Source organism: Coturnix japonica, chromosome 3 (assembly GCF_001577835.2).
Source record: "Coturnix japonica isolate 7356 chromosome 3, Coturnix japonica 2.1, whole genome shotgun sequence".
Classification (NCBI taxonomy): Eukaryota; Metazoa; Chordata; class Aves; order Galliformes; family Phasianidae; genus Coturnix; species Coturnix japonica.
This window is the reverse complement of record NC_029518.1, coordinates 75,655,495-75,667,526: the sequence shown is the minus strand read 5'-3', so window position 1 is coordinate 75,667,526 and position 12,032 is coordinate 75,655,495. Positions and strand designations below refer to the sequence as shown.

Sequence of the window (12,032 nt, the reverse complement as noted above, 5' to 3'; positions counted from 1 at the left end):
CTTTAGATTCATAATTTAAGTATTATTTCAAGAGAGGTTAAGTTGGACTCTTACAATAAAAGCGTGCCATGCAAAAATACCAGTTTAAGTTCTGACAATAGAATAGCCTCTCAATGTTGTGCCCTAACGAGGATAATGTCTGAAATCATGCTTCATGGCCAGACTTATTCATCTTGGCAGAGCACTGAGACAGACCTGAGCCAAGTCTGGGATCTCTTTATGGCATTGCATTGTGCTGGGTAGACAGCCTCTTGGTTGGAATGCAGCTACATTAGCAAGAGTTATGTGTGTATATGTTGTATGTTGGGAGGGGGAGAAAAGACACTGCGCAGGCACATTGTGAGCTATGTGAAGTGTTAAGATATTTATCCATCTCGGCATACAGCGAAAATTAGTAAAATCACTTAACAGCTTCAAGAAAAGAAAATGCAAGCTGATGAAAAGGCAGGAGGGGAAAATGTATGTGGAATAACAACAAAAAACATACTAATCTTTCAAAATGGGAAGTAGTGGAATCAGAAAGAACCACAGACAATTAATTATGCAGCAGTATGGACAACATCATAAAGGGTCTCAGATTTACATGTGTAAGCAGAAGTTTTAGAGATGTGGAGCGAGTTGTACTGCATGCAGTGAAATGAGAAGTCTGAACAGGAATACAGTGAAGAGGGACAGAGAAAGAGGGAGTGAGTCTGACATTTCTACAATGGAGAAATCATCAGGGCTTAGTGCCAACCTGCATTCTGGGGAGCTGGGGACATAAGAAAAGTAGATCTGATAAATTACAAGCACAGAAAAATAAGAAAATGTTGATTACTATTGTGGGTGCTGTGGTCCATGCCTCTTTTTCTGTAACTTCTTGAAGGAAATAGAATTTTGATATAAAAATGAGGCTTTAAATACATTTTCCATACAACCACATGTAGCATTTTCAGAAGTTCATTGGCAGCTGTGAATAATGCATTAGGAGAACAATGCACAGGATTTTCCTACCTCCTGAAAGCTGAGCTGTTATAGATGCAGGGAACAGAACCTCTGTGGGATTAAATGTGATAAATTTGATAAATCTATGGTAATGATTTTGATAGCTGCATAGACTCAGTTACTTACAGTTGTAGGTAATGAAATGCAGAGCTATATAAACCTCTGAATGTTTTCTTTCTCCATTCTTTCTCAAAGCACTGTACTTTCTAGGATAATTCTGATCCATGGTTCATATTTATCTTGTAGGGTGACCCTGGTGGGATCATGGGACCTCCTGGACACCCAGGTCCAAAAGGTGAGGTGGGGCCTCCTGGACCAAGTCTGCCTGGAAGACCAGTAAGTCTATGATTTGAAAGAGTTTTTATGCCTTTATTACCTTGTAGAGATAACTGTCAAATAATTTTCATTGTGCAGTGAAAGCAACACAATAAGAACAAGTAATTTTCAGATTTATTTCAAACTTGAAATATATATTATAGTGTTATTGTAAGTACATTAAAATATATAGTACTGTTAGTGGAAGACCTATAAGTGATCCTAGTGGCATTACTATTAACAAGGAAGGCATATGTAAATCTACCCTAGTTTACTAAAGGCTGACTAGTTTTGGCAACAAAATTCACCCAGTCTCTTTCATTTCAAAACATAATTTGTGTTTTCTTGTTTTTCTTGATGTGATATTTTGGTTGTTTTGTTTTTTTTTTCTTCCTAGGGTTCCGCTGGTATTCCTGGAAATCCAGGTCCACGAGGACCAAAGGTATAAAAAGTTATTACTGTTTCTGTAAATACAGGATAATGTACAGGTTTGCATTTTCAGACCTGTTTTAACTAGAAGCCTTGTGACCTTCCTAGGGAGAAAGAGGACTGCCTGGTCTACAAGGAGCCCCTGGAGAGATGGGGCCTCCTGGAATAGGCATTCAGGGATCACCAGTAAGTATACCGTGCCCACAATCTCACTGTGCATCACTGAGAAACTGTAACATGAACTCCATTCTGACTCTATTCACAGCTCAGCAATTTTCCCTTTATCCAGACTCACATAGATGTAGTGCTCACTGAAAAGTATAAACCTAGAAAAATGAGAGAATCAATGGCTATTTTACTGAGAAACCAGTAATGATGTTGGCACACCTTCAGACTAATTGTATTTGTTCCTAAGCAGCCTTAATTTACAGTTGTCAGTGAAGTGCAGTGTGAGTAGTGGTACAAGAGAAAACATTTTTTCTACACTGCATCTGATGGCATTTTGAAACCCATGCCAATACTGTAAGAGGGAAATACACAGGGAAAAGATGTGGGAGGCTTTGCATCATCTCTTTCAAGTTTTCACACTTGTGATAACTGCTAAATACAAACTTAAATCTACTCTTTATAAACAAGAACCTTACAGTGTCCAGATATAATGTCAGGAAATAGTGAAGTTCTCATTTTGTACAACATTCCTCCTGCATCTCTTTCCAGTTTAAATTCAAACACGAAACAAGTTGGTATCTAGAGAATTAAAATAAAACTAAACTAAGTAAAATTTGTACTATTTCAAGTATTTAGTTTGTTTCTCAGTTTTCTTTCTTTCTAGTGCCTTTAAGTACTATAACATCTACAGTGTCTGCAGATTGTTCAATGAAAACAAAAATACTCTTAGAGACTGAAGATGTTATTGTGGGGGCTCTACTGTGGTGAATTGGGTGATCTCTCATCAGTCTAGGCCAGTATACTCAAGCAGTATCTTTGACTTTATTAGCAGGACTGAGAGAGGAAAGGTTTGAGAAAAAAGATTGGAGATTTGTGCTGAAATTTTAATTTAAATATGATTTAAAATAACTCATTCAGATATGTATTTTCTTTCTCAATTAAAAAAATGATCCATTTATGTTTAAATAATCTACTTATTTGTTACTCAACAGGCTGTTTTCTCATGAATCACTGAAAATGTATTTTACCACAAATCATTCTTACTTGCCAATACTTGCCCTTAAAATCGTACCTCAGCAAAATCATGATCTCACTTAGTTAAAATTAGATCTGTATTTAAAGCCAAACTTTACAACCAGTGTTTCTTGCAGTGTGAACCGAGACATTATCCCACACTTAGTATGTTTTTTATTCAATTTTATCTCCCTTGTCCAAAAGGGTAGGTGCTGATTATTTATTACTTGGTGTTTTCTTATAGGGTCCTAAAGGGCCAACTGGATCTACAGGCATCCAGGTAGGAAACAAGCTTTCTCTTTAAGATAAAACAAAACAAAACCATTACTTTTAAGAGATTTACAGTAAAAGAAAAGTATTCTTAAATCTTAAAGGACTTCTCCTGCTTTTAGGGTCCTAGAGGGCCTCCAGGATTACCAGGAACTCCAGGTACCCCTGGTATTAATGTAAGTACCTCTCTATGTACAGTGAAAAGCAATATACTCCTTGATGACAGTTTAAGGCCACCACATTTTCAATTTATTTCCAGGGCACACCAGGAAGAGATGGAAAGCCAGGACTACCAGGCCCTCCAGGCGATCCAGTATGTATATGTGGAAAGCTTGTATAGTTGCTTTGGTGAGAATATTTTAATTTTAAAGGAGATAACCTGGCAAGCCTAGAAGTCCAATTGATTAAATTAATTTGGTTAGTCGAGGATTATATCCATTGTTGTTGTTGTCTTTTACATAGTTGTATTGCTGTATAAATTAATGTTTCAGGTTTTATCTGAATGTTTGTGTGCTAGAACTTCTGCCAGGCTATAACCTGGCACTGTGTTCCTCAGCCTCAGAAACAGTTCTGTATAATGCAAATTTTCAGAAGCAGACTTTAATTATTTCCTTTAAAAGAATGGGGAAAAAAAAAGAAAGAGATAAAGAAAAAAAAAAAAAAAGAGTTTTGTATTCTGGAGCTAATTTTACAATGCCACAGAAGGAAGAGAATAATTGGCATTCATCTCTTCTTGGATATAACATGCATCATCATTACAGCTTTATGATTTTCTGAAGTCCACCACTGCAAGATCCAAAAGATTTACATATGCCTCCGGCCAAATGGTACCCTTGGAGATTACTGAGTATTATACATGGGAGTCAAGAGAGTCCCATGTGCATGTTCGCTAAACAGAGACTCTTCAGTCACTGTTCCTTCTTCTATCTTGAGCCCTCACAGATACATCAGGGCTTTCAAAAAACAAACTTTTGTTTAGAAAAAGTGCTTGCTGAGGCTTTTATGATGCCAAATGACATTTTCCAATTTTCCTGAGCTATTTTTAGAATATATTCCATTAGCAAGATAAAAGCCATAGTTGGCTGGAAGAAACAAACCAAAACTAGAGCTTAGTATTTTAAAAAGATCGTTGAACTCACTTATAATCTTGGTTTAATATGATTTGGTATTTAGTTAAAGACATCATTTAAAATTAGAATAAAAAAACAAAAAACAGTGATGTTCAGTGATAACCCAGCTACTGTACATATTATTCAGATGCAGAGACTTGCTTTATGTCTTAGAAGTGATTTACATCTCCAAGTGTTCACTGATGCAAATCTCATGCAGGGATTTCCAAGCTGGTCTGCAGACTACTGACAGCCTGTGAAGAGCTTAGAGCTTATAGCAGCTGCAGGAATGCATTAGGAAGTAAAATAAACAGTGCTTTCAATTAAACATTTGATGGTACAGATGCACAGCAGTCCACAAGTTTGCCTAAGAACTGAGAGCAAGAGCTTATTGAAGACTAAACTAGTGATAAAATTACACAAAGATTTCAACTGAGAGAGAACAGCTTTCTAAAAATAAATAAATAAATAAATAAAGACTTGGATTTAACCATTATGCATGCATGGGTCATCAGGGCTCAGAATGATGCCATTGGTTCCTACATTAGCATCAGTCAATGCAGCAAACCTTTTCTGGTTGTATGATACAATTTTGACTGCATGGCTGGAACATTCTTGCTGTTTAAATCATGTCTGCAGCAGTCCTGGAACATACAGCAGCAACAGTTCCAGTGTTTTAAAAGGCACTTGACAGTATCAGTCGCTCCCAAAGCACTAAGATCATTACGTAAAAGCAGATTTAATACTAGCAGTGAATATGGAAATAGAACTCAAATCAGAAAGACTGAGATATAAATTGTCTGCTATTAGGAATGGATGTAAACCAAGAAATGTGTACTCTGAATGCAAATATTAAAAAGCCAAGTCCAGTCTTGTAATTAATAATAAAGGAGATCAAATTACAGACTCTGCAGAGAAAGACGAATAATTCAGTGGCTTTTCACCATCCACTGAAAAAAAAGCAACACCTGTGTTTTGGAAAATAGATGATATTAATTTTAGTTAATTTGATAGAAGAAGAAGAAGCTAAAGATTTTTAGTTACAACATGAAGAGCTGGTGAAATTCACCTGAGGGATGAACAAGGAAGGCTCTAAATGATTAGCAGTTATCTCTGAGTATTTTGAGCAAGATGAGACTTTTGATGAATTGAGAGATGTGAATGAGAACATATCTTCATTAAAGGGAAGTAAGAAGGGAACCTGTGTATAATAAGTTGAAACAAGCTAGATTGATCTAGATAGTATATAAATTTATTTCTAAATACTAATAAGAATGACTATGTGGAAATACAAGAATGCTGGCATTATTTTGTTAAGAATCAATCATGGAATAAGTCATATTTTTGTTTCTGAAAGGTTAACTTTCTTGGGAAATACAGAGAAACAGTGCTATTTTGTACCTTGACTTGCTTAAAACTTTGAAACTATTCTCATGATGTTTTCACAAGGAAGCAAAAAATGCTTTGGAAGTAACTGCCATATAGTTGGTGCTTATCCAAAATATAGATATCAGTGTCTATTGGCAGACTATTATAGAACTCTGAAAGAGAGGTCTCTCCCATGCATGGTTCTTTTCAATGTTTTAATTTTATTTGGAAAAGTAAATACAAACTCTGCCATTGAACTGGAAAAGATTGCTTAGGTCTTTGTAGGTATAAACAAAGTCTAAAATTCAGAGACATTCTGAAGTCAACATGATGAAACTTGAGACGATGAGTATAAAATGCTCAACATGAAAAACAAAATCCATAAATTGAATAGATTCTGGAAGGCACACTGCACTGTAAACTAGAGGTACGTAAAAAATGTGATGCCCCTGCTAAGCAACAGATCTAAATGCTAAAACATACTAATGTGATTTATTGCTCTTAAAATACTCTTCTCTTTGAAGGGATCTTTTTTTTTTTGACAGAAGATAGAGCAACCAGGAGTAAGGCTGGAAAATTAAGGCCATTTTAATGTTTTTAAAAGCCCAGTATGTATCATGCACTTATTCAGAGCTCCACATATGCAGCTGTGACTTTACATTATGTGCACAGTTACACTGGACTTGCTATATTTAGAAAGTACATGAACTGTATGTCACAAGTGTAGTAGACCTACTCTCTTGACTGGTGTGCCCTGGCAACTGAATTTTAGGACCTTGTCAAACTGCACATCTTGGGTCCCCTGTCTTAAAATAGTATACAAGTTAAAATAGATGTTCTCAGCCTGCTTTCAAAAGGGGTAAATAGTCTATTCCTGATTATACTTAAGTTGGGTATATTCATCAGTTCTTGTCTTGAACTAATATTTGACACCCATTGCTACTAAACAAGCATTTTTCTAATATGCTACCAAAGTGCTTATTTTTTCCTGTAAGAGACGGATGTGACTGAAGCAACCTGAACAAAAGCAGTAACAAATTTTGAATGTATCTAATTTTGTCATATGCCCAGGGCTATTTTTGTTTTAGCACTTGCAAGAGGAAATGAGCACTGATAATTGAAGCCTGTTTGTGAGCAGTCGGTTTAATCAGATTTTAGAGAAAGTTTTATAAGTCTAATGACAGCACCTAGAAATCTGAGGATACAGATATATAGCACATGATGTTTGTCTATTGATTGAGATTTAGATGGGTTATCTTTAGTATTGTTAGTAATTTGGTTGTGGCATCACAGACTTTTGCACTGGTTCTTAATATTTAAAGGCAGGACAAAAAATTACATAAATTGCTCACATTGCTGTAGCTGGATTATTTCCAGTATCTGAGCTAATTTAGTGAAGTTAGCTTTGGCATCTCCACAATTCAGAATTTAGTTCAGATTAAAGTCAAAGCCCACGAGAAAGCCAAAGGAAAACACTGAAAATAATAGGTGAGAAGAGGCTGTGAGAATGTCCAGTGAGAATGATTTGCTTCTGGTATTCTATGCAGACAATTACATGGTATTACTTGAATACAAAATTTGCTGGGTTTTGGACAAAAATTATGTCAAACTTGCTCAAACTGTAACAAAAACTTACAGTGGTAGATTGGACTGACCATGATATTTAACATTTTAAAACTACATGGATTGCCCTGGTTTTTAGAGTTTTCATGGGACAGTTGTCTCAGCCAATGTATATGTTATCAGCTGTATGAGTTGTGATATAACTTTTGAAAAAAATCAGTACCTATTTGAAGTGGTAACGTTATGTAAAAGATTAACTGCAAATGTCTTTCGTAATTTCAGATTGCGCTGCCGCTAGTGGGAGACATGGGTACTATACTGAAGGTAAACATTTTCAGAGGATACAGAATGAAATATAGAATCATAACATGGTCTTGGTTGGAAGGGACGTTAAGGATCATCAGGCTCCATCCCTGCTTACTGTGGGCAGGGTTGTTTCCACCAGATTAGGCTGCCCAGGGCCCCATCCTATCTAGCCTTGAATTCTTCCAGGAATGGGACATCCACATTTTCTTGTACCAGAAGAAGTTTAGACTAGACATAAGAAGGAACGTCTTCTCTCAGAGAGTGGTCAGGCACTGGACTGGCCTGCCCAGGGAGGTGGTGGAGTCACCATCCCTGGCAGTGTTCAAGATGCATCTGGATGAGGAGCTAAGAGATATGGTTTAGTGGTTTGTTGTAGCTACGGTAATGGAAGGTTGGTTGGACTAAATAATTTTGTATGTCCTTTCGAACCTGTGTTTCTTTGATTCTATGGTTCTCTGAGCAACCTGTCCTAGTTCCTCTTCAACAAAAGCTTTTTCTGTGTGTTCAGTCTATATCTATCCACTTTCAGTTGTAAAAAATGCTAGTAGAACACCTCATTATCAATTTCTGAAAATTCATTGGTATCTCTTTCTGAAAGAAATAGTGTTACTATTTCATAAAACTGATTTGATTTAACCATTGATACTAAGCTTCTATCTCTAGCATATAAAATGTTTGCAAAAAAATCATTGAATTAGTGACCCTGAATCGATCTCCATGAGAATGAATGGAGGAGTCGCCTATGAATGGTAACAAAGGCAGGAAAGCATGGTTGCAAAGACCAGATGTTCTGACCCCATTGCTAAAAAACTTATTTGTCATTTGTCTTGTCTGTTCCTTAGGGTGATCCAGGCACAAGAGGTCCTCCTGGTATCCCTGGTAGAGAGGGGCCAAAGGTAAGTTTTTGAAGAGCTTACCTCACTCTGCTTTGTTGTTAAAATTCAAAAGCCAGATTTTTCTGTCAGAGAAGTCTTAACTTTTTTTTTGTCTGATCCCCATTCCTGTATTATCTGAGCAGCTTAAAGGTTCAGACAGTTTTTGCAGTTTAGTCCTCTTCCTGTCTTAGTGTGCTCTCTCTCTCTGTGAATTAAGCTACATGGCTTGCGATCTAAGTCCCAAGCCAGTATAACTTTCTGTGTCTTGTTAGTTAAACTCTGCTTAGATTTAATTGTCCAGTAGTGCATTGCCATCTATAGGCTTAAGTGAGTCAGTCATGCAGGAATCTTGCAGTAAAGAAGGAAACTTCTCATATCTCTCTCAAGTGTGTAACAAGCGGATCTTCTGTGCCTCTGCAAATTGTTCCCTGTGGGACTAACTCAGCAGTTTCACTGGAACTTGAACTTTCACTGGCGTTAATCAAAATTCTGTTTTACTGTAATCCAATAAAATACCACATTGCGTGGCAAGTAAATTTCCTATAGTATAATCTAATTACTTGACAGTACACAGTCTCTGTGTGGGCAAGCATTTATACTCTTTAGTATTCGTAAAACAAGACTCCATCAGTCTTTTTATGCTAGATTACCTATAGGGTAAAACGCACTATTTTCTTTTCACCTTAGTGGAAGAACCATTTTAAAACTCACGGGTAGTATTGAGCTTTTCTTTTTCCTGTTTTAATCACTGCTACTTTAATGACTTTATGTTTGTGCTTGTATATATTAAATGTGGGTCATAAAATTTCATGCTCTCTGTAGCATGAAATTCATTGTTTTCTAGTATAAAGCATTTGTTTGAATGTTGTTTTCTTAGGGAAGCAAAGGTGAACGTGGTTTTCCTGGACTTGCTGGAGAGAAGGGCGATGAGGTAAAATTACTTCATTTATGTAGCCAGTACATTATTATATGAATCGAGACCAAGACGAAAGTGCATAAAATATTAAACTGCTTATTTTAAAATGCTGAGATAATGATGTATTACTACAGATAGCCCTTGAATCTAAATTTTCAACAAGATTAAGCACTGTTATTAAAATAAGTAAAATCTATTTCATATTTGTGCAAAGGTTTATGCTCATTTGTATAGTTTAATGCCTTGCATACATTTAAATGCTAGTTTGTAAGAGAAGAGCAGTAAAAAGGTAAACGCTAAATATTTTCACAAAATATTTCATTTTATAAAGTGTTTGCTTTTATTCTGTTACTTTCTATTTAGCATTCACTTTGAGAAATATTCTGTAAGGCAAATACTTTGATGAGAGTAGTAATTTCAGCAATTACTATTAAGTGGAAATTAGAAAATGTTTGGAGTCTGAATTTAAAAAGCATGCCTTATTTTCCATTATATACTGTTAGGTGGAGCTTACTTCCCCTAATGGATTATAAGGGGAATCAAGAGCAATTAGCTTAGATATACATCAGATAGATATACATTTTACTTGTCACATAGCTAAAATTTCATCTGACTATGCCTAGTGGATCAGAGGAAAGGGTTCTGCAATGCACAGACTTGTCTGAAATCCTCACGTACATCTATACTGTTTTTATTCTAAAATATAATTATATCCTGGTAGATGTAAATGTACTTTAGTATTGTTATATTACTGATGGACATGACAAATATAAGTAGTTTTTGAGGCTATAACATGGGTGAGGAAATTGACTTAGGCACCTTTAATTTTCAGGGCCTTCAAGGTGTTCCTGGACTGCCCGGTGTACCAGGACCCAGTGGACCGTCTGTAAGCATGTGGTATCATTTGCTGTTTAGTTTCTCTCTACAGAGATTGCTACAATTGCATACCCAAACTCCTTTTTCTTAGCTTCTTACAACTTCTTTTGGCTCATAGGAGAGTGACAATGAAATCTTACCCACAGTGCCTGTACTAAAATAAATCATGTTGTGAGTTGATGTCTCTGTAAATATTATCATTGTCTGGACTCAAAGTTTATGTAACTCGAATGCTTTTAGTTTTTTGGCCTTACTAGATACTTCCTGAAGTTGAAAGGCATGATGGACAAACTAGCAATTAATTAAGTATTTATACCATAGTTACTATAATAATGTTATTAATAAAAAATTTCTAGCAGGGAATTCTCAAAACATTAAATGCAGAAAACAAATAATTATGAAGTCTGAGAATACACTAACTTACTATTTGAAGTAAGAAAAACTAATCCTGAAAAGTATTGGTATTTTGGGGAAAAGTTATCTCAGGATTTATTTATTTTTTTAGTTTTCTACATGCATGACGAGATTGATAGAGTGGTTATTGCTTAATCCCAGGTTGTTGACAGTAGTAATGCTTCCCTAACTGCAGCTCATCTAGGAAGCTTAATGTGGAATACATAAATTAACATTTCAGCAAAGAAGCATGATTCTTCACAATACTGAGACCTACCAGTTAAGGACAGAGCATTTAGTCAGTACAAGGTGAAAAAACAACCACAAACACAAGTTTTACCCTTCACAGAGCTTATCAGTAGGACACAGCTTTTGCATCAGACAGTGAAATACTGAAACCTGGAGGAAAAGTGTAATTAGTTTTAAATGACCTTCAGAAAGTGCAGGTTTAAAAAAACTAGTCTATAGTGCAAATTGCAGTTTGGGGATGTTTCTTAACTAATATAAACTGTTACTATATTGTGCAGGGAGCCATGGGAAGACCTGGGCATCCTGGTCCTGCTGGGTCAAAAGGCGAAAAGGTATTCCTTCTTTTTTGTTTTGATAAAGGTCTGTGTAGATTTTGTGATCCTTTCACTATGCTTTGGGTTTGGTTTTTTGTTGTTGTTTGGTTGGTTTGGTTTATTGTTGTGTTTTTGATATTTTTAACACAATGCAGACATGAGTTTGATGTACATTTTCAAATGAATTTCTATTTTTTGTCTTGGAGTACAAATACTTTCCCCAGGCAACGCCATACTTCAGGCTTCTATTTTGAAGAATAACCCTTGTGGTACATACAAGTCACAGAGAATGTTTTCTAATTGCAATATGCTTCATGATCTTAAGAAACTGAAAAATACTTTGTGAAATAGTGTATTATGAATTACTACTTGCTCTGCTTCACCTTATTTTCATGGTGTATTATTCAAACTTAAAGGCATACTTTAATGCTCTTCAAAAGCTGGAAGTTACTCAATATAAATATTCTGCAAATGTATTAAAGCTTCCTTTATAATTAATTTACACTGTCATAGCACTGCTTTTTTATCAGTTTTATATATATTACTTTATCAAATGCTTCCGTTATAACTAAAAGGTCAAATTAGTGAAATACAGCAGAAAAACTGATTTATCAAAATATATTTTGAGACGATTTCTACATTTTTTACGTGTATATGTTTATTTTTTTTTTAGCTATGGCTTGGGCTTTTCCAGCCATAGCACAAAGACTCTGAACCTACTAATACTCTATAAAACTTTGAATTTTTTATGAGTAAGAAAAGGAAATTCTACTTTGGAAAGCTATGAAATATCCTCAGCATAAAAATGAGTTGTCTTCTTCCTGGCCATAACAGAAATAATTTGCCAAAGACATTTCCATTTTTAAGTAATACATTGCAAAAA

The 12,032-nt window shown here is 35.5% G+C and overlaps 1 protein-coding gene across 5 annotated transcripts in view; it reads left to right on the top strand.

The window, feature by feature from the left end:
- The window catches only part of COL19A1 (collagen type XIX alpha 1 chain), a 172,794-nt gene that overhangs the window by 137,347 nt on the left and 23,415 nt on the right, over window positions 1–12,032 (top strand). For all 5 annotated transcript variants that reach the window (XM_015859135.2, XM_015859140.2, XM_015859137.2 and 2 more), the window contains 11 exons: window positions 1,231–1,320; window positions 1,697–1,741; window positions 1,837–1,914; window positions 3,155–3,190; window positions 3,303–3,356; window positions 3,440–3,493; window positions 7,503–7,544; window positions 8,369–8,422; window positions 9,279–9,332; window positions 10,150–10,203; window positions 11,114–11,167. In XM_015859135.2, coding sequence (XP_015714621.1) covers window positions 1,231–1,320; window positions 1,697–1,741; window positions 1,837–1,914; window positions 3,155–3,190; window positions 3,303–3,356; window positions 3,440–3,493; window positions 7,503–7,544; window positions 8,369–8,422; window positions 9,279–9,332; window positions 10,150–10,203; window positions 11,114–11,167 — 615 coding nt within the window. The remainder of the gene's footprint in view (window positions 1–1,230; window positions 1,321–1,696; window positions 1,742–1,836; window positions 1,915–3,154; window positions 3,191–3,302; window positions 3,357–3,439; window positions 3,494–7,502; window positions 7,545–8,368; window positions 8,423–9,278; window positions 9,333–10,149; window positions 10,204–11,113; window positions 11,168–12,032) is intronic.